The sequence below is a fragment of the Dermacentor andersoni genome, chromosome 2, assembly GCF_023375885.2.
Source record: "Dermacentor andersoni chromosome 2, qqDerAnde1_hic_scaffold, whole genome shotgun sequence".
NCBI lineage: Eukaryota > Metazoa > Arthropoda > Arachnida > Ixodida > Ixodidae > Dermacentor > Dermacentor andersoni.
The window spans coordinates 51,002,393-51,025,484 of NC_092815.1; the positions used below are offsets into that span (position 1 = coordinate 51,002,393).

The following is a 23,092-nucleotide window of genomic DNA, read 5'->3' on the forward strand; positions in this document are numbered from 1 at the left end:
ATGCATTTTTTACGTGATTTTATATATTGAATTCTGGCTATATTGAACTATTTCGCAATCACTGCACTTTTCGATATATCAAGGTTTGACTGTAGCTGCCAACCACGGCAGCTTCACTCCAATATTTGGCCACCCGTCTCACATGAAAATGCCAGCGTGCACTCAGTTTCTCATTTTGGTACCTGCAAACCTTCTCCATGGTCGTTGCACACGGCATTCACAGCTGTCACTGTTAATCCTATGGCGATAAGCATCTTCGTCTATCTGTTTCACAGCACGTGGTGGTGTCGGAAGTGTGATGCATGTTTCTAATAGGCGATAACCAAAACGTGCTGCCATTCCCTGCTGCAGACTGTGATCGTACGCATTTTCCGCCTGCTAGATCTTACATGAACAAAAAAAGTAAAGAAGTGCGTGGGATCGAGAACGGTATATAGCCACCCGTCTCACTTGAAAACAATTGTGCGCACAGCTTCTTATTCTGGTACCAGCAAATCTGTGCCCGAGTCGTCGCAAGCCCCATTCACAGCTATCACTGCGAAACCTGTTACAATAAGCATCTTCACCTATCTGTTTTACAGCGCACCGTGTGTAGTGCCATTGGTAGCGTACCGCACGGTTTTAGTATTTGATAATCCAAACACACCACCGTTCCCTGCTGCAGGCAGCGCGATGTGGGCATCACGTTTCGCTTCGGTGGCAACCGGCATTGCCGACCAGTGACGGGGTGTCACTGAAGCGAAACGTGATGCCCACATCATGCCCCCTGCATGACAGGATTATTATTATTATTATTATTATTATTATCTGTGTCAGCATAGTGCTTGCTGCCGTGAAACCACCCTTCCGAAACCTGTCACTCGTGTGTTAGCTCAGTTGGCATGCTGCCGGGATACTGTAGTATCATTATTCATATCTGTTTTTCCTAATGAATGGCTATGCAGCACATAACCGATCAAGTTAGATCAGGAACTCATACACACTCAACACCGAACATTACTCCTCTGCACAAAGCTGAAAGCATAATTCTTCACTCGTAATGTGGCTGGTACTTCAGTGTGACTTCCTAAATCCCCACCATCCTTCGCGTGACTTGTACGTGGTCAGGAGACTGCAGGCCAGCTAATGAACCACACGGAACCTAGTGAAAAAATGCAGAACAGGTCAGCATATTCCACTCTCGTATGCTCTCATTTGCAGCCATTCCACAGCTGTGCAATTGTGAATGTAGATAGGTATGAGTGTGAATGCAAGCAAGTGCCTGTGAATGACTGACAGTGATCGTTACTGTGTGAGACTGTCACTATAAGTGACATTGAGTGCATGCCTGGGTAAAATAACAGGGCAAAGGTGTGAGCAAGTGTGTGCTGCCTAGTTTTTTCCACGATATGGAAAGCAGGCACCTAAAGACTATGGTTACTGCAACACAGCAGTATGGAATGTAAACTAAGCAAGTTATAAACAAGCACTCCTACTAAGCTGTTAGCATAATAGGGGTATTCTATGGAGAGGGAAGGCTTCAGAGGCGCTGAATAAAATCTTTTGGCATCTTAAAACACCATGGATGTAAAAACGCTAGAGGAATGTCTTTGTCTCAAGAGAATCTGTGTCAGAAGCAAGTGGAACTTGCATTTTTGGAATACATGGCCACAATCACCTTCAGCTATCACAGAAAGAAAAACTTCATTAGACTATTTTCTACAGTGTTCAGAGTGGTCTGTGACATTAAATGGTTTTAGCAATTAGCTTTTCATTGCTGTACAAAAAAATTAGGCTTTTTAAATGTCTTATTTGTGCAGTTCTGTACCAAAGATAATTGCTAGCCTTGTTTGCTTTGTGTTGTTTTCTTTCCAGGCACTGCAACAAACTAGGCAGACGCAGAAATGATGTGATTTCAAGTACGAAGCCATTTCTAGTGGTTCAGCCATGATTTCTTTTGTAAGTGTGGCAGTAAGTGAGCTATACTTCTGCACAAATAAAATAATAAAAACATATTGCACTTTCTGTGTGAATCATTGTCATTAATCTAAATGCCTGTGGTTATAATATATTTAGTAGTGCACACAACATAATTAAGACAGACAGTTAGGCACATGGTGCAAATTCATATTGAAAACAGTGCAAAAATTCTATGACCCAAGAATATAGTTTGGGGACAATTTTCAACACTGAATGGTTCTGCACTGTAAGTGTCACAGTCACCTGTGCCAGCTGTGGTCACTGCTTTGACAGTTTCTACAGTTACTGTATTTTTTTTTTGTGTCGCATTTGCCATAACTTGAGATATTTAAGTAAAACTGTAAAGTGGGGATGAGTGCTATGCGCAAACTTTGCCTTTTAGTACAGCTTCACAGTGGCATGACTTGCATTGCTGTAAAGCCACACTTAAATGCAAAGCTTTATTACAACCGCACTTATATGAACACTCCAGGCGAATTTTTCTCTTGTTGCTACCTCGATCCTTCATATAAAGTCTAAGGGCAAAAAGAATGAGTGGTTCACACAATGAGTAGGGTGAGGCATGTGCCTGGTGCAGAAGAAAGCCAGGGACGACTTGGCACAATATAGTGGAATGACAAGACATTCACTCAGCCAGAACTGTAGAAGATTTCCACTTTCCAGAAGGTTTAAAGCTGTCGGGAGTGTTAACTGATAAGTGCTCGAGATATGCAGGATATGTTAAGAGTGTAGGTGGGAAAGTATCAGTTCTGCTCAAAACGCAAAGCATTGAAAGCAATAGCAAAGTAAATGTCAGACAACTCGATGAAGTAATATTCGTAGTTTTATTGCATTAAACCGCTTACTAATTAAATTAGCAAGCAAGGTGTCGTGCGCTCACAGGCAAGAATGAACAGATCTCGCTGAATGATTGAGAAAACTCGCAGTCACAATACTGCAGTCATGAAGAGTGCAGATGGGATTGAACACTTCTGCTGCCTCTCCCTTCAATGCATCTCCGAAACTTGATATTGCGTGACCTCTAGCACTATGTGTGTGCGAGGACAGTGCACATGTAGCCGCCATCCATCTTGGCTCACCCAATCTCTGCACCCACCGGAGCTTACCAAAATATGGTGCAGGCGAAAACCATCGAAACCATCCATTTTCGATGGTTGCTAATTGCCCTGAACTTAAACATAAAAAAAGCATTCCAACAGATTGAAGTACAAGAGACAGGCAGATACAGCTTTCATTTCCTTTGTATTGATAGCCAGTATATCAAGCGAGAACACCCATGTTGTTGAATGGAGCATGACATCCGTGCCTTTTGGTCTAGTGCTATATACTTGATGATTAATGTCAAATTTATTTCTGCTGATGGCAACTAGTGACAACTATCTAGACAATGTTAGCAAGGGAGACAAAAGCCCAGTGATGAGTCTAAAGAAGTAATTTTACATCTACTACTTGTTTATTGGTTTCGACACATTTGAGAAAGGTCTTGACATTCATGAGAGGACAAAAATAATTATGCTAGAGTAAGCCTCCATAAGCGGACAACTATTAGGAACTACAAAAGGTTTTTCTAAACGAAAAAAAAAAGTGGATAGATGGAGTTGATGGTGAAGTTACTGCTGTACTAAGCATGCAGTGGGATACAAATGGTTATTTCGAGTTCTCTTTGAAGTCAGTAATCAAGTAGTGACAACCAATACAAATGCAAAGCAGGCTCTGCTATAAAGAAGGCATCCAGGATTTTTAACGCTCTTGGAGTAACGGAACTTGGTGAATAGATCATCACGACATGAAGGTCTACTTGGGCGACTATGATACAGCCGTATGGCAGTATGTGTTGCATAGTCATGCAGAAAGCTGTGCCCGAAAAAGTTTGTGGTGATCATTCAATTTATTACGTATTGCATTGGGAGGTCATTGAATACTCGTTAACCACCGAACTCAGGTTCATGTTCAGTGCATTATCTCATGCACCAGGATCGCCCTTGCTCAGCCACTGTTTAGATTCTAGAAAAAGGAGCAAATCTAAATCGAGAGCTTCTGCAAGTTCTACTCCATTTTCAATGTTTTTTTAGTTGCCCTGAACTTGGACATCGAAAAGGTGTTCCTGCAGATTGAAATACAAAACAGGCAGATACACCTTTGATTTCCTTTGGTTTGATGGCTAGTATATCGAGCGAGAATGGCCATGCTGTTGAATGGCGCATAACGTGCGTGCCTTTTGGTATAGTGCCATATACTTGTAGATTAACGCCAAGCCTATTTCTGCTGACACCAACTAATGATAACCGTCTAGACAATGTTAGCAAGGAAGACAAGAAGCTAGCAATAAGTCTGAAGAAGTCATTTTATGGTGACTATTTGCTTATTGACTTCGACACATTCAAGGAAAGCCTTGACGTTTATGAGAGTACAAAGGCAATTATGAATAGTGTTGGAATGAACCTCCATACCTGGAAAACTAATAACAAGAAACTGCAAGAAGTTTTCTTTAGCAAAAGAAAGTAGAGGGTGTAGTAAAATTACTGCTGTACTAAGCATGCAGTGGGATACAAGCCTTGGTCATTTTGAGTTCTCTTTCAAGTCAATAATCGAGTAGCGTCAACCAAGGCAAATGCAAAACAAACACTACTAAAGGCAGTATCCAGGATTTTTTACCCTCTTGGAATACTCCCCCTTCACAGTCACTGCGAAACTACTGTGTGCTCTAGACACGTCGTGGGACAAGTTACTCGAAAGACGTAATGGTGTCCAAGCATCATTCAGCTCGTTTCACTTGTTATTCCACACTGTGTGAGAAGTGGACTCGGAGGAATTACAGCAACAGCTGAGCTCCACATCTTATTAGTAGCTTAAGAGTGTATGGTGCATGTGTACAGTGCTCACGGAATGAAACGCGTCAATTTAGGGCTAACTAATGCCCATACTTTCGTTTCCACCGGCTGCAGTTCGTGTCACATCGACGTAATTTCGGTGCGTACACTTAGAGCGGAGTCCGAGTCACCTTTGGTGGCCAGATTCCTAGCGACATGACATGGTACTCTCGAGTTCTCTGCACATATGCAGGGTTCTACTAAATACTCGCTGTCGCGTTTCATTCCGTGAGCACTGTACATGTCAATATTGCCAACCATGCCAGTTAAGCAACTCTGGATCTATCAATCTCTCCCCTGCATTCGTTTCCAGCAATACTGTGAAAGAGCCCTTGTTTATCGCGACTGCTGACCATTTAATGCTTCCATCTGTTTTAAATCCCAGTGCTTCTGGAAGGTGGACGTTGTCTATGGGTCTCACTGGGTGAATACCTTCGTATTCCATTAGGATGTGCTGAGTTGTCTCTGGATTTTTGCTGCGGCAGATACAAGCCTCATCCTGTTTCAAAAATTTGGTCTGGTGCGTTTTTGTCCTTAGGCAGCCACCTCAGGCGGCAGATACAAGCCTCATCCTGTTTCAAAAATTTGGTCTGGTGCGTTTTTGTCCTTAGGCAGCCACCTCAGGCGGCAGATGCAAGCCTCATCCTGTTGCAAAAATTTGGTCTGGTGCGTTTTTGTCCTTAAACAGCCACCTCAGACCTTAAATAGCAAGGCATTGCCCTCTATGTTCATCATCCATCACCATCGGCCTATTTAATGTCCACTGCAGGACGAAGGCCTCTCCCTGCGATCTCCAATTACCCGTGTCCTGCGCCAACCGATTCCAACTAGCGCCTGCAAATTTCCTAATTTCATCACCTCACCTAGTCTTCTGCCATCCTCGGCTCCATTTCCCTTCTCTTGGCCATAATGGTCCACCGATTATCTAACTTACGCATTACATGACTTGCCTAGCTCCATTTTTGTCTCTTAATGTCAGAATATCAGCTATACCCATTTGCTCTCTGTTCCAAACTGCTCTCTTTCCGTCTCTTAAGGTGATGCCTAGCATCCTTTGTTCCATCGTTCTCTGCGCGGTCCTTAACTTGTTCTCAAGCTTCTTTCTCAGTCTCCAAGTTTCTGCCCCATACGTCAGCAGTGGTAAAATGCACAGATTGTACACCTTCCTTTTCAGTGATAATGGTAAGCTTCCACTCAAGAGCTGACAAAGTCTGCCGTAAGCGCTCGAACCCATTTTTATTATTCTGTAAATTTCCTTCTCATGATCAGGGTTCCCTGTGAGTAATTGACCTAGGTAAACAAAAGTCCTTCACAGACTCTAGGGGCTGATTGGCAATCCTGAACTCTTGTTCCCTTGCCTGGCTATTCATCATTATCGTATTGATCTTCTACCCCACTCTTACACTCTCTCTGTTAAGGTCCTCAACCACAAAGGACTTGATGCGATAGCGTCAAGTCCTTTCTGTTTATGCTGGCAATACAAAGTGGACGCTTCTCTGCTATCGCAGTGGCGGTGTCTACGAAGTCGCCACAGCTGAAGATGCACTTCACGCTTGCTTCCAATAGTTACTTTTGCAGCCGAATACAGCTGAGTGGTAGCCCTATGGGTAGCCCGTCGACCTTGCGTCATCCTGTACCATCGCAGAAATCTCCAATGGAACACTTTAGAATTGCACTAATCACTACCTTCCCAAGCTGCCGCTGGGAGAAAATTATATATAGTGCAGTGCATGCTAGTACACCTTAGGCAAAACGGAATCCGCACAAACCAGTGCGCGGAGGAGTATGGTGCAGCATGCTTGTTCGAAGCTACGTTTCTTCTCGCTGATAAAACGCGAGTGAAAGTATGCGAAGGGAGCCTGCGAACGCGGCTCAATCTGGCGCGCGCGAGGGAGGAAGGCGGAGAACAAATGTGCCGTCTTTCGTCATGCAAGAAGCCAGTGGAATGGGAGGGAGGGAGAGGGGTTGCGTTGTGCCCCGGCAATGACTGCATATTTCGCGACCGGGCGCAAGGTATATACATATGGTCCCTGCGGTCGAGGAAACATTTGTCCCTTGACCGAGATCGGCTATGCTCGAGTTATTTGGCGGACTTGCTCGTTGAGCCTAGGGACGTAGGCCTAGCAATGAAACCAAAGAAAGGAAAGGCCGCGGGGGACGGGGAGCAAGTGCAGTGCGACGAGTGCCTGTGCTGGTGCTTCCTCGACGAGACTAGTTTCCAGAGTTTAGCAGACGCGGAGGGCAGACTGTGCAAAGGTGTCAGGGAAGCAGTCCAAAAACTGGAACGAACTTGGGCAGCCAAGTTTGAAGAGCTTAAAGCAGACCTGAGGGAGGAGCGGGAGAAGCGGGTAGCACTGCAGGCGAAAGTCGACGATTTGGTCAAGGTGGAAGCGGTCCAGGCCGCGCAATTAGTAAGGACCGTGGCCGAGCTTGGGGACGAGAGGGAAAGGAGTGCCGAACTGGAAAGGCGGCTAGATGCGCTTGAGACGCGGGCAGCGGAAATGATGGGTCGGGACATCAAGCCGGTGGCAAAAGCCCAGAAAGTAGGCTAGACCCTACAGGCGAAGTGGGAGGCAAGGAGGCAGAGCAAGCGGTGGTCGGCTCGCCGCCAGTGAATCGGTATAGTTATAGCGAAGCAGCGCAACACGCCCCGAGTGAGGCGACGCTGCAGCCACAGGGGCGCCAGCGGGCGCGAAGAGAGGAGGGGAACAAGCTAACCCCAAGGAATGAGGTCACAGTCAATGATAAGAGGCAGCATAATCTGGAAGTTAGGAGGGAGGAAGGGAATACCCTAGTACTTATCGGTGGTGACTCAAATATGAGTAGGTGCAAAAGAACTACAATGGAATGTGTAAAGGGTGATAAGCGGGTAGCAGTCGGGGCATTCCCAGGCAGGACATGCGCGCAGTGTACACAGTACTGAGAGAGACAAAAAGCGAGCTTTCTAAGAATGTTGCGGAGCACAATTTGGTAGTGGTAGCAGCGGGGCTAAATGATGTCCTGAATGATGAAGTCGCAAAAGTAGTGGAAAGATTAGCGGAGGGAGTTGACGATTTAAGGGCGATAGCACAGCAAGTCCAGATCGTGGTATGCACAGTGCCGGAGGTGCAAGGATGGACGGAGAAATTACCAAGGATGTTGTGGCTGTTAATCGAGAGATAAGAAAGCTAAGCCAGGAGAAAGGCTTTGAAGTGGCAGACATAAACAGAGAAGTGCATAGAGCAGGCTTTGGCAGAGGCTTTACACGAAATGGCATCCACTTTAATGGAAAGCTAGGAGCCGAGATCAGCTGGCGCCTGACAGGCCGGGCAGTAGCTTCTTTAGGGAGTCCACTGCGACTCAGGGCGTAAAGGTAAGAAGCGATGTAGAAAGTGCAACAATAGGGGCTGACGCCAATAAAATGGCCACTAGGAGATCCAGGAAGAAAACTACAAAAAAAGAAATTTAACACTAGGATCAGGTACATAAACATGCAAGGCAGTAGAAAGAGAGCGAAGTGGTTAGAAATAGAACAACAGTTAAAGGACGAAGAAGTAGGTGTATGCGCGCTATGCCAAACGCACCTCAGGGATCTAGAAGACCCACCGTTTATTGAGGGCTACATCTGGGAAGAGAGCAACATAACAAAACGGGAGAGGAAGTGAGGAAGAGTAGGTATGCTGATACATCGAGGAACAAATTGGCAAAGAAGAAAGTCAACTTGCAAAGAACATGTCTGGGTATGCAGGCACAATTGCCGGTAAAAAGACATGGCTAGGGGTAGTTTATATATGGACAGGGGACAAATGCAGGCAAGAGAACAAGGATCTAGTGAAGTGTCTCAATGACGATATAAAGCAGTATGGAGAAGGTGCCGATATTTGTCTGCTGGGTGACATGAATGGTCACATCGAGGATATGGATGGATACACAGAGAAGCAAAAAGGGCACAGTTCTCTGAAGAGGAAATAGGCCAAAAATGGGGATCTTATCGACAAAAGAAACAAGTGCAGATCCTCGTCCAGGCTAAAATAAAGCAGTCCTCTGATCGTTGGCTGGCTGAAGTTCGCGATGCAACTAAAGGGGGGTCAAGAAAATTCTGTAACCTGGGTAAAGCAAATCACAGAAAGCAGGAACAGATTCACGATGCCAAGGGAAATTGTTTAGAGAGAGATGACGCTGTGAACTACATTGGCTCAGTTATAGCTGAGTCACTTAGGAAAGACCATAGGGTAAATGCCCCAAATGAGGGAGCAACACAGGATAGCACAATAGGAAACATCTTAGGACTGACCAATCTTAACTGGAAAAAGGCGGAAGCAAATGTTCCAAAATGCACATCCGCAGGGATAGACGAAATTCCAATCAAGTTAATTAATGAACTTGGCCCAAGAAGCAAGGAAACGCTGATAAAATCATTGGAGGCAGTCATAGCAAATAAGCAAATTCCTCACAGCTGGAAACATAGTAAAATGAATTTGATTTATAAAGGGAAAGGCGATAAGACGAACATAAAATCCTTCCGACCAATTACGATAACATCAGTTATATATAGGCTAGCGATGCAGGCGGTGAAATTAAAAATGCAGTCATGGGTAGAAAGTAATGATATACTTGGAGAACTTCAGAACGGGTTCAGAAGTGGTAGGCGCTTAGATGATAGCCTGTTTGTGCTTACCCAGTGCATATAAATAGCTAAGGCGGAAAGTAGACCTCTGTATTTAGCCTTCCTGGACATAAGCGGTGCATACGACGCCCTGAGCAGGGAACTCCTGTGGAACATATTAAAAGATGAAGGTATCGGTCATGAGGTAATTGATTTTCTACAGGAAATATATCGCGAAAATAATGTTAAAATGACAGGGGAAGGAATTAAGAGTACGACAACTGTCGAGGTACACAAAGGATTAAGGCAAGGTTGTCCTCTATCACCGCTGCTGTTCATGCTTTATATGATAAGTATGGAAAGAAGGCTACAAGGAAGCAATCTGGGGTATAACCTGTTGTACAAATTAGGCGGAAAGGTTGTTGAGCAACGACCACCGCGTTTAATGTATGCGGACGATATTGTACTGTTAGCAGATAGCCAGGAAGATTTGCAAACTCTGGTTAATTACTGTGGAGACGAAGGAGACAGTCTAGGTTTCAGCTTTAGTGCAGCTATGTCCGGTGGGATGTTTTCCAACGATACAACTGATCAGGAGCTTACAATACAAGGCCATGAAATACCCTGAGTGGCTGAATACAAATATCTCAGGTTATGGATAAACAAAGGGCAGATGTACACGGAAAAGCACAAACAGTCTCTCATAGCAAAAGGGCGAAGAGATGCCGGAATAATGAAACATAGGGCATTGTGGGGATACAACAGGTATGAGGTACTGAGAGGTATTTGGAAGGGAGTAATGGTGCCGGGGCTTACTTTCGGGAATGCGGTCCTGTGCTTAAGGGCAGAAGTTCAGTCAAGACTAGAAGTAAATCAGAGAGCTGTTGGAGGATTAGCACTAGATGCCCATGGGAAAACCACAAACGAAGCAGTACAGGGGGATATGGGCTGGGCATCGTTCGAAGCACGGGAAGCTCAGAGTAAAATCCTATATGAAAAACGCCTGAGGAAATTGGACGATAACAGGCGGGCAGCTAAGGTATTTAAATACCTATACAGAAAGATCGTTGACTCACAATGGCGGAAAAGAACTAGGAAGCTAACCAGTAAGTATGCCAGACACGAGGACGGAGAAAGACAGAGCATTAAACAACAGGTTAAAAACGCGGAAGGTAATAATTGGATAAATTCAATGGAAAAGAAGCATAGTGTTGAACTATATCGATACTGGAACAGCAGATCAGGAAGGGAGCGTTTTATGATAACTTAAGAGGCAGTGCCCTACTCTTTGAAGCTAGGTCAGGATGTCTTAGAATGCGGAGCTGTAAAAAGAAATTTAACGAAGAAGAAGACACATGTACTGTGCGTGGTAAATCTGTAGAAACAATAGAATACCTTATACTAAAATGTGATGGTATCCATCCTGATGTCGATGAGGGCACAGTCACACTTCCCGAGGCCCTAGGGTTCAGAGATAACAATAGTCATGTAAATAAATATGCGGTGGAAATTATCAAAAAGCGATTGGAATATTGGTGGCTGAAAAGCAGAGAGGTGACATAAGGTTAAAAGTGTAGGAAGACATATTTAATGAAAATGGTGAATTTCAATAACTTACAGCACAGTTAAACAAAAATAAAAAGCTGAGCATGGTGGCAAATGCCATCACCCCACTTAAAAGGGGACGCTCCTACCTTCCATTCATCCATCCAGCTGCTATGCTCTTCGCTGTCGTTTGCTTGGCGGCCTGCATGCACTGCGGCGAGTTGGCGCAGGTGGGCTTGCAACATCTTCTGCATTTGCAGTTTTTCACGAAGTCTCTCGATAATGAAAGGACAGCAAAGAAAGAAAAGCTAGAACACTTGAAAACGAGAAGATGAAAATAATTGCATTTCGGCAATTGCGTTACATCGGGAACGCACGCTCAGTGGCCTTGGTAATTGTCTTTTTCTTTAAATATAATTTATCTTCTTATTCCCGAACCTCTTGCCATTTCAGTGGATGTTGTGTATTGTAATTTGTTTACACTGTTTTCGAAAGGTTCTTCATTATTCCTTTTATAAGTTGTTTTGACTGTGTGTTGGATTACTTGCACGAGATTATTGCGCAGTGGAACGTACTTCCACAATTTTATCTCCTTGACCATGCTCGATATCAACTTTACATGTCGGGTCATTTCGTTGCATCACATCAGCAGCACATGCTTCGCAAATGATATTTTTCTTCATTTTGTTTACTATTGCCGTTTGCAATTTGATCTATTATTATGAGTTCATATTTGTTCTCACTGTTCTTGCTCACCCTTAACTGGAAGTGCTTTCTTCTTGTATAGGTTTTGAACGAGCTTGGGTTTGATTTTGATTTTTACCCTTTACTGCCACATCGCGCACTTGTACCTCATGTTGGTTATTGATGCGGGAACATTATATGGCTCACGAGGCTGAAAATCCAGTGTTGTCGGCGTTGGTGTGACCCCGATGGTCCAAAAAGTCAAGTGAGCCAATCGAGGCAGTTGATGATGTCAATTAATTCAAAGTTAATTGAGCCAATGTTAATTAAGGCAGAGTCTGCTAAGGCAGGGTAAATTAATTAAGGCAGGTACATTTACTTAAGCTAGAGTTCGTTATGACACTCGAACCCACACCATTGGTAGGAGCAAAACCATGGCATTAGGGTAAATTAATTAAAGTACAATTAATTAGGATATCGTTCATTATGACACTAGAACTCACATTTGGTGGGAGTCGAACACACTACCTTTGGTGTTAATTAGGGAGAAGGTAATTAAGACAGTCGAACTCACGACCTTTGGTGAGAGTGGAACCCTCGACCTTTGGTGCGCCACTGCATGTTATTACTCGTCTATTCATTATTGATACCGTTTTATCACATCACACTTCCCGAAAGCTCTGCGCACCGCATTTTTGGTGCAAACGCTCTGCACCAAAAATTAATACGTCGCGCTATCTGTCGGAAAAAAACGGTTACTCCGATCAATGAAGCATGGCCTCTGAGATTGCGACGGCGCATATTTGCGCAATGTGCAGTCTCAGGTGCCGCGAATAAAGGGGAGCGTTTTTGGCCTTGTTGAGATCTTGGATACTCTTTCAAGTGGCGCAAACCCATTTTTTTAGCATATTGCTACGGGATAGTATTTCCGATGACGAAGAGCCGAGCAGTAAGAAGACGACGACGACGATTGGAAGCTAGCGCGGGCTGTTGCCTCTTGGCCAACTGCGGCGGTGTCTTCCTACGTAACATATCTGGTGGAGGTGCGGGGTACAAAGAAATTATATGCACAAATTTATTCTGGTTCACTGTAGAGCGGAAAACACAAACAATTATCGCCAGGCGGTTTGCAAGCGTCAGCGATTCCACATTGGATTTCATTCGCTGCAGCGGCTGCAGCTGTTGCTTTCACTGCTGCTGCATGCTGCTGCCGCCTAGAGGAGGAGCAGAACCATCGAGCTTGTCTAGGTTTCGCCGTTTCGCTCGGCGCGTCGTCGCTTTCGCACGGTTCCGGTCGTAGTGTTCTCTCCCCGTGTGGAGCCACAACCGAACTTCACTTGGCTGCTTTTCAGCGAGAGGAGTTCTCCTCTGGAGGTTCTCCTTGTATCGCATTTCACTACTTTTCGAGAGCAGCAGTATGACACGTAAGTTGACTAACGGAGATGTTAAGCCTAACCACACATTCTTGCGTCCTCGTTTTGTACTTTTGATGCCATCGAAGAATGTGAGCCTCTTTCGTCTGCGTTATCCTTATGCGTACAGGTCCTGGTCATGACGTCCTGTCATTTCAGGAAGGTATCTTAATGCACCCTAACGCCATAGTATTTTTTTCTAATGATGCGCGGTAGCTTCGCAGCACCACCGAGGTTTGCAGAGCTTAGTTTGCATAGAAGCAATGTGAATGAATGCATCTTCGCGTGCCGTGAAAATATTCCGCTGTGTAGTTTGCTATGTGCAGCTTCATAAATTTACCGAGACGTCTCCCGCTATTAAGTCGTACTATTTGCAGGTGGAAACCAGCGTGAACTTGCCCGCGCTAAGAACGCAAAGAAGCAGCAGGAGATGACGAAGAAGAAAAGTGCCAATGATAAAAACGGCAACAGAGGTCTAACCCTCGAAGAGCGTCGTCACAGGTAATAACCAGAACGCGCGCATGCCACTGGCCTAGTGAAGGAAGTGCCTTGTGCCCATTCTCAGGTGCCACGCAGCGTTGCGACGAGCGAGGACCATTCATTGGTCTTTTCGGTAACACTCTTGAGCATGATCGGCCGGTACGCGATCACGTGGCCCCTTTTGGGTGCGCCTTTTAAGTCTTGGTGTCAAATTATCACTGTCGAAACTACCAATTCAATATGACCGTTTGAATGACTACATTGCTGAGGCAGCTCTCCGTGTTTTGAAACCTTGCGTCTCGTCACGAAGACAATGTTTGCGCACGTTTTTAAAATTAATTTAATCAAGTATGATTTTATCTGAGTGGACAATGAATTTATTTGGCGGTAATGTTTAGATTGGACCTGTCAACATGTATTTCTGCAGTTAAGGCATGTGGTAGTTGGCTGCAGAAATCCAGGACAGCCGATTCTTGATTGCATACTTGGAATATGTTGACGCATAGGCGCCGACTACTGAGGGGGCTCGGGGCCCATGGCGATGCCGATCCCTAACCCCCTCTCCCTTAAGTGTCAGTACCATTGGTCTGTCACCCGCATGAGGTGTCTCTTTAATTGCCTTTACCTTTTCACTTAAAATTTTATTGTGGCTAAAAGCTTACTGCATCATTGTTGGTGCTGACATGCACGGCTTTTAATTCATACTTTCGCTTTATTTTTGCAAATCCTGAAAATGGGAGGACCAGTGCATAGAAGCACCAGAGGCAACCTCGTCCTTATTTTCTCACTTCAGCATCCTTCTTTAGTTCCACTGTAAACACCATGCACAGACACAATATACTTAAGTATGCACATAGGACAAAATTTACTATATTTTTTAAAGCGATGTAGGTAGCCAACAAATAATTATTTTTAATGGTATGGATGTCCTATGCCTAGAGAACGAATGTGGTGCTACATCTTCATGTCACTTCAAATTGCTTTGCATGTTTTTTTGACCCTGAAAGAAACCTGCAGACTTCGGTGACCCCTTCAGCAGAGTCTTTTACCAATTGTGTACACAGTGAAGAGCATGTGAATGATATGTGTCTCAGTATTGCTTCTCTGTCCAGTAGGCAGCGCCTGTGGGTCCCGAAAAAAACTCTTCTAATAATTTACGTTTATTAGGGATGGAAATATCGACACTTGCATGCAGAGGTCATAAATATATATCTCACACAGTAACCGAAATGAGGCCAAGCCGGATTCGCTCGAAATCAAATAGTCATACGCAGCAGCGCTGATACTCGCACTCAAAGTAAAAAAATAGAAGAGAGAGAGGGTGCAGTTTCGTTGGAGAGGTGAAGCAATATTAGTGATAGCGAAGTATAAGACAATTACTCGAAGAAATTACACCATTGAGAGACGCCAGATTCTTCTTGGTGCGAGAGGGCTTGGACTGTGAAATTTAACTGGGGCCCTATAACATAAAAGTATTTCAATCTCATGACGTCGGATATACGTAACCGCTGACACAAGCATCGGGCAGTGGCCTGCGGTGTTGTCTGCACAGCTCAATCAAATGCTGTCCTTGTTCCTAGGAGGTCACCTTTGTTCTCTTTTAAAACAAGCAACATTGCCGACTTGATGGTTTTTCTTATTCGCTGAGCACGCTGAAGTGGAGCGGGTTTCGACGGGGATGAGCCAGAGTAATGAAAGTAGATAACCGGAGGAAGAGGGTGGTGCTGGCATCTGCGATTGGTCTGCTTTCCCTTACTTAACTTGCGGTGGCTGATTGAAAATCGCAGCAGCATGCAGTGGAAGGTTAAGAATACCACTAAAACAGATAATCGGCAAGGAAGAGTTGGCAGAGCAATGTCTTATACATACCTAATGGGCTCGATAACATTTTACTGCCCCGCAAAAAGCTTTATTATACGGAAATCCATGCTCACCGGCACATGCAAGTAGTGAGTGGCTGACCGAACAGCGGGCAGCCATCTTGTATTCATTTCGGAATGGGGCAATCTCTGGCTGTTGAGAAAAATTCGTTTTTGTTCAGCATATTCCCTACTACAGCATGCCTCATAATCACATAGTGGTTTTCGCTCTAAAACTCCATAATTTCATTACTCAGTAGATATGAAGTGTTTGAGAGTACTGTTTTGGAAACTGAAAACTAAATGTGATGGTAAAACATCCAAACAGGTAGGATACAAATTCCTGGCCTTGCACTCAGGAGCCTGTTCTATCACTGCACTGTAGTAGCAAGAAAAGGATTTTTAATACAGATAACATGAAAAGGTGGAATCTATACTTGGATTTACAGTGCTGCAAATGTGGAAGCTGTGCTGTGGATACAAGATGTTAGAAAGTAGGGAAATGTGATGGTGATATTGGAAAAGTACGGCAGACAGTGCTTTTAGACTTAAAATTATGAGAAACTTACTATCAAATTTGCAGTGCTGACTACTTAGTGTGATGTAGCTGCAGATTGTTGAGTGTTTTATTGTGTACACAACATTGGCGTCACCACAGATCTGGGACTGCTGCTGTCTGATTATGCTGCCATTGCGACTACTGTAAGGAGTTTTCCTTGGCACAACATGCACAAAATGTTAATGCTTGGACTTGCTGCACTAGACATATCAAAAGATACATTTTAGTCCGGTGTATCTTTGTTGCTAGAATATCACTTAATTGTTTATTTATTGGCAAGGGGGAAAATATGGTGACCTTTGTTTCCCAGCCGTGCCTCCCAGTCCCTGCAGCTGTGAAGCTGCTATTTGCTCGTTTACAAAGTAAGGTAATGGTAACTAATTTGCTGAAACAATGTTGCTGTAAAGCATGGGCACAGTGCTTTGGTATCCTTTTTTTAATTCACACACGAAACATAGGAGTACGCAGATGGTGACTTAAGTATGTCGTATGCAGGATGGATGAACACCTAAGCATTTTCAGAAACGCATTAGACATCATTTGATGGAATAGTGACTGTTAGTTTTTGCTTAAAAGGCTTGATGAACATCATCAAGTAAAATGATGTGTTCGCCAGCTGATACCACAATTGCCATTGATACCAGAGGGGAATCAATTACATTTTGCACATAAGGGTACATGCTAACAAACCTGTGGTGCTCACAAAATCTTTTTGAAGGGGCCCTGCAACTCTTCTTAAAGGGCCCCTGAAACGGTTCAGACAAATTTTGTAGACGCGTAGGGTACAGCTAAAGTTAATTATTTGCACCATAATTTGTGTGAAATGTCTCGTATTAAGAGAGCTACGGACGATTACAAGTTGCACTCCTCCACTGTCATGCATTTTCCCCTCAACTCATTCGCTGAGTGACTGGGGCTAAGCTCCGTCTTCACTGGCTCTGCGTCATGATGGCACATCGTGTAGTCGACTTCCGGTTCTCTAGGAGCGCACGCGCGAAGCCTCTCCAAACTCTCCATTAGCTTGCTTGGCAGTCGACTGCAAGCGAGAGCTATCAAAGCAGTGTGCATTGTGAGCATTCTGTCGAAGCGCCGAACATGTCTGGCATTCCGGTAATCACAGGCAAGCTGGGCGTTTCGGCAGATGGCTGGAGGCATAAACTCAAATTGATCAAGGAACTTTAGTGTAGACGTACGTGAGCAGTCTGATCAGTGTGCACGGTCCAGTCAACTTTTTGGCACAGAGCTTAACCAGCCAAACAAAGCGCTAATATTGCTCTAACCAAGTGCAAAACATTTTAAACATTTACAAGAACAACGTTTCGATGATTACACTCCTGCAAAAAGCTTACACCAGCAGCGAAGAATAGGTTTCGTTACTGCTACTGTGTATGGTTGAGCTTCGTGCCACCAGGTGGCTGCACCGTGCAGACCATTCACATTTGCGCTTCTGTTCATCCCGTAAAACGGCACGGTCAAACGGCCAGGCCCTGTCCCCTTGCGCTTGCGTTTACCCGAATACCAGACTCGCGAAACACTATTGCGTTAGTAATCTTCCGGTGTAAAATGATGGCCTCAAACGCGCAAATCCTGGCGCCGATCGGATAGCGACAGTCCGATGCGCTGCAGCTAGTTCACTCGTCTGCTGCCTTGCACAGGGACACGATGTCGCAGCTTGACATATTGCCAGTCGCTATGTTTGCAGTCCACAGTGCATCAAAGTTGAATCATGGTGCTCGCGAAAAGACTGGGACCGACACTGACTGGGTAGCTCTCGTCAAAGATGGAGCACGTTGTAACACAAGCAGACCCTTGCTGTGTGCCGGATGTGCTTAACGTGTACTGAAAAATTGTTCTTGTGCATTCTCTTTGTTACTTTCTTTTTATAAAAATAAATTAACTAACATTCCAACTATACGAACACCATTTGTTTACCATAAAGGTGGAAAAATTATCGATCACACGCCCTGGTCAGCCAATTCGATAGCTCACCCCACTGACGTCGTATGGGTGATTTACGTCATATGGGTAGGCGCGGCTTAAAATCCCGCCGAGCAGTGTGCTGCGATCGGCAGCAATGTACATTTTTAAAACCTTATACTAAATTACATGCTTTATGCGGGGCACTTAGATGCATAAATTAATGATCAGAAGGACCTACTCTAACAACTCAGTACATTTGTAGAAAATTGTCAAAATCGTTTCAGGGTCCCTTTAAACATGATAAATAAACCTGCTCTTCCACTAGACCATTGCTTTCATGAGCCAGGTATTATTCCTGTTCCCTTAGCAGGGAACCTACAATATCACTCAACAGGTGCCTGCCCATTCTTTCAGTGTCTTGATACCTCCACCACTGATTATCTCCGTTGTCATGTCCCCTCGAGGAATCGAGGGGACGTGACTTATGAGGGTGGGGGGCAGCACCTGGTTGCGGAGAAACAAACCGTAGTGATACTGTGGCCTTTGAGATTGAGTGGCAGGATGAACTGATACCAGATGCCATGTCTGTCGAGGCTCAGCTTAATGATGGGTGGAGCAATGCAGGCATTACTTTGCACCTGCACAGCCTCGAGAGCTAAAGAAACAATAGAAAGCAGACTTGCACATATTACAGAAAAAAAAATAAGTAACTGATTAAAGCTAACAACTACTGATCCATGAAAGTAATCAGCAATTACTAAAAAGTAATTGATGACTTCTACATTACTTTCCTTTTAACTTTTAACATTGCACAAATGTAGTAAATAAAGTGATCTTGCCTGCCTCTGTTCACTGAGTCCTCTGCGGCTCTTTGCACATTATTTGTCATCACTAACAACTGCTTTTCAAAATGTTGGTCGGTCATCTTTTCTTGTTGTGAAGACTTCGGTTTGTCAGTCAGTGTCTGGTGGGTCGTTAAGATGAGGAAACAAGTGTTGAACGAGCGGGTTTGCCTGCATGAGCATGTGCATCTGCGTGGCACGAAAGTGGGCATTTTGCTGCAGTTCTGCCAAAATCAGGTGTTCAAAGCTGCATTGCCTGTAACAGTTTGTCCCATCAATGAGGTACAATAATGTAATTGATTACATGTAATTACATAGATTGTATCGTGTATAAGTGCTTCTACTTTTGCATTTAATGATGTATAAAATCCCACCTACTTGGTCCAGTGCAACTGAATAAAATTGAATTGGTTACTCAAAGTAACTAAATTACACTGAGCTCTAGAGAATAAAAAAAGGTAATTGATCTATTGCAGAACTACCAGAAAATGTAATTGAATATAAGTAGTGAATTACAAGTAATTTAAGTCTAATAGAAAAAAAGGAAAAAGCCATGAAGGCATGGCATTTGATTGGCAATAACTGTGCTCATGCGAGACCGATTCATATATTCTGTTGCATAAAAGTTTTGTGAGAGGATGGCCTTAGATTCCACACACATTTCACAACTTTCTGTGAAAGGTGTTGCGTATGCTTTGGAGTACAATAATGTGTGTGCAGGCATTCACTCTGGCCAGCTATGCTGTGGCTGAGAAGGTAACTGAGCTACTGGGACTGCATATACACTGTGAAAATTATGCTGGGATTTATTAGCCCTTTGTAGGGAAAGTGCCCAAAATCTGGGATCTTTCATGCCTAAGAAAGGAAATTCCTCAAAAAGATTCATTTTTTTTTAAACCACTTGCGCCTGGAAACATTTGAATGGTCCCAATGCCCCAAACAATGCGAGGAATATTTTGCATGACAGCATATTCACCTCAAGGTGCTGAGATGTGAGGTCCGCACAGAGTGTAGTGGCTCAGGGACTTCCATGTTTTGAATCTTTCACTAGTCACTAACGCTTTTTGTGCCTCGTTATTTAACCTGCTTGTGCTGTAAAACTAGTATGCAGAAACTGGATGTAAAATGAGGCACGAGGGCTTTTTCACTGCATTCATGACTTCGCAACATGCACAGAATGTTTAGCCTTCCCTCAGTGTATGTTCTCAAGAGAAAATTCAGATAAAGGGAGTGGCACTTAACATGCTCTTAGGTGTAAGATAATTATGTGCAAAATAAATGGAAGGTTTACCTAAAAAAATACATAGGACACACTATCTGCCAAATACCTGTAAGACACAAATACACTATCTGCCACCCAGTATAAGTCAGCATTTGTTTTGATATGGCATTATTGAATACGAATGTCTTGAGCTTCCTGGTTGAATATTGTTGTGCTTTGCTCCTTTGTCTTTTTGTTTTTTTCATCGTAACACCTTATCTATCTTTCTTACAGGGATGCAGAAGTGATGCGTATGAAACAGAAAAAGGCAACAGAAACTGGACAAAAAGACTGAGGTTTGTTGGGAGGCCATCCCTCCCAATGCAAACCAAGGATGTGCCAGCGTCCCTTCAGAAATGCCCGAAAAGGGGTTCCAGATTTCCAGTGAAAAATTGGCAGGAAAGCTGCATCACAAGTTTGAGCAAGCTGTGGGGGGACTTTGCAGGCAAACTTCTCAATGTATCTCTTTCTAGCTGCAGACTTGTGTCCTACACGCGACGAGGCTTTTGTAACTACACTTTATATTGGTGGTGCTTGCTGTAAATAAATTTTTCCAGGCACTTTTTCTTTGTCTTGGTGTAATTTCACTCGAGAGCAACCTGCATCATTTACTTGAAAGCTGAGCCCACATTAAGCGCAAGACAGGATATTGAACTAGTGCTCAGCTGTGAAGAAATAACTTAGCTAAGAAAATGTTTGAGAGTGAACTGTACCTTCTTAACAGCACGTCTATTTAAGGGGCCAGAACACCAAATTTTTAAACTGGAGTTGTGCATTGGATGTTAAACCGTACATGTCGAACTACTAGTTGGCAAAAACTTGTGTCCATTCAGTGCTTTAGAAAATTTGAATTTTTTTATATTGCAGTTGAACCATACAGCATTTGGCAAAAAAAAATGAAATCATACCCCCGGAAACTGCTCTCTCAGAGCAATGAAATCTTATCTCATCTACTGGTGATTTTTATTGTGCAAGTGAGGGAATTGTGGGCACAATTCAATGACAATGCCCTTGCTATGCTGTTGGCTGCCAGAGCGTGTGCAGTGAAATGTTCCGTGTGGTCTTGGAACTGTTTCGAGCAGACTACACAGTGGTGGCCCCTTACTCCTTGGCGTTGTACAGTTGATGCAAAAATGCCGCTCGTCAGTGGGAAGCAGGGTGTTGTAATGAAATGTTTTTTGTTCTGGTTTTAGTTTCATTCCACTGAAAAACATTCCGCTCCGGAATGGGGGAAAAAAATGATCCGTAAGTTTCAAACGGTTTTGGTTCGCATGCAAAAATTTTCGAAGCAAAGTAATGATAAAAACATATTTATTTTTCTGAATTAGTGAATTAAGAACTCTGAGATCATGCTCAATGCTATTAGTCAAGGCACTGAGCATGATCTCGGAAGCAACACGTCATTGAGTGCACTCGATGAAATGCGAGATTGCTGTTCTGATAAAATGAACTTAACAAAGAAAAGTTCAGTAACAGAGTGTTGTGCCCGTAGAAAACGAAATAAGCCCTTCAGCGCACAAGTCCTGGGTTTTACTATGGTGCCGATCCACTTGTGCATTGAGTGGCAGGCTCAGATTAGTGCTGCGTTACACCTGCTATTACACTATCCCTGCCCTGCACAATTCAGATTTTGCCTGGCGTCTTGTTTCAGATTGTCGACTTTCCCAGTGAACCGAAAACTGATAAATATTTAGTTTTCACTCTGAAACAAGATAAGGTTTTGGTTACATATTTGTTCCATTTAGACACAATGGTGGGAGGGGCTTAGTGACGATTTCAAATTGGAATTTCGAGTTAAAATGTGTGTTGAGAGCCCAGTTAATCTGCATGCAACCACATTGGACCCTCTCTTTTCAGTTACAGTGATAAACTGACAATAGTCGAATGACCGCATCATAGCCTCTTTAAAGAATGTGCCTCTGCAATGAAAGTTATGCGTTAGAAACGTCTGCAGTGTGAAAAATCCCAGCAGAACCAACCTTGGCTTTTCTCTTTGTAAGCGACAGCTTGACTTGTACCACTCATAAATGCAAATTCATATCATTTTGTATAGTAACGCACGTGCACACACACACACAGAGTTTTTAAGTTCAACTAACAGTAACTTTAATAAATATGCTTGCACTAGTGGTTCATGCACTTAGGTGGACACTATATTCAAGACAGTCGCAAAAACATCTTGATTTTCTTTATATCGCAAATATATGGTCATATTTTAAACTTAAAGACAATTTTATTTGAAGACAAGTTCATTTTGATTCTCCTAGAGTGCTTGTTTTGAGGTAATCATAAAATTTGACTCTTTCAGCTAATTTTGCATTCAGGAGCCTGGATCTCGACATGTCAAGTCCCCATTGTGATGTAGCCCACATTGTTATGCTATATATCCTTTGCAAAGTGGCCGAAGCTGATTACTGCTGTGCTTTTGCTATAGGCTGGCGAAAACAAGCAACAAATGACTTTTTCCCTTTCCCTTGGATTGATGTTCCCTCACAGCTTGACGTCAAGAACCATGCCCCTGAATGCGAAATTAGCTGACTGTCAAATTTGATATCTCTGAACACAAGCACTCCAGGAGAATCAAATCAGTGTGTTGTCTTCAAATGCGATTGTCTTGATGTTTCAAATATAAACTTGTACCATAATTGTGACAGCAGAAAGGTGAATTAAGAAGTTTTTGTTACCTATGTATTTGACGACTAATTGTTCACAGAAATTGTCCTCGAAAGTGTGTAAAATGCTTGTGCAAACAGATTCCGCGTCGTTCGCATCATGTTTTTATTAAAATTGCTGTTGGTTTAACGTATCATCAGCCTATTTTAATGTCCACTGCAGGACGAAGGCTTCACCCCAGCAATCGCCAGTTACCCATCTTGTGTTTGCAAATTTTGCAATTTCATAGCACCACCTAATTCTCTGTAATCTGACTCCTTCTCTTCTCTTGGCACCCATCTTGCAACTATAATAGACTACCGCTTATCTGCTCTATGCTTTGCATGGTCTGCCCAGCTCCAACAGTGTCATTTTTTTCGTCTTAAAGGGACACTAAAAAGAAATGCTTAATCTGTTGAGAATGATAAAGTATTCTTTCATGATGCTATTTTTGTTGATTTCCC

The 23,092-nt window shown here is 43.6% G+C and overlaps 1 protein-coding gene and 2 long non-coding RNA genes across 3 annotated transcripts in view; 2 read left to right on the forward strand and 1 right to left on the reverse strand.

Moving 5' to 3' along the window:
• LOC126542325 (survival motor neuron protein-like) overlaps positions 1-2,004 on the forward strand; it is a 17,785-nt gene extending 15,781 nt beyond the window's left edge. The window contains exon 8 of the mRNA XM_055077168.2: positions 1,855-2,004. Within this exon, the coding sequence (XP_054933143.1) occupies positions 1,855-1,887 (33 nt within the window). The 3' untranslated portion in view covers positions 1,888-2,004. The remainder of the gene's footprint in view (positions 1-1,854) is intronic.
• Positions 1-13,063, reverse strand: part of LOC129387714 (uncharacterized) — a 22,429-nt gene extending 9,366 nt beyond the window's left edge. The window contains exons 1-3 of the long non-coding RNA XR_008614896.2: positions 11,716-13,063; positions 11,109-11,207; positions 10,810-10,875 (exon numbers count right to left, since the gene is read on the reverse strand). This is a non-coding gene — a long non-coding RNA (uncharacterized lncRNA). The remainder of the gene's footprint in view (positions 1-10,809; positions 10,876-11,108; positions 11,208-11,715) is intronic.
• Positions 13,064-20,276: 7,213 nt separating this feature from the next.
• Positions 20,277-22,783, forward strand: LOC129387715 (uncharacterized). Its single transcript, XR_008614898.2, has 2 exons — positions 20,277-21,221; positions 22,285-22,783. It is a non-coding gene; the product is annotated as an uncharacterized lncRNA (long non-coding RNA).
• Positions 22,784-23,092: the final 309 nt, after the last annotated feature.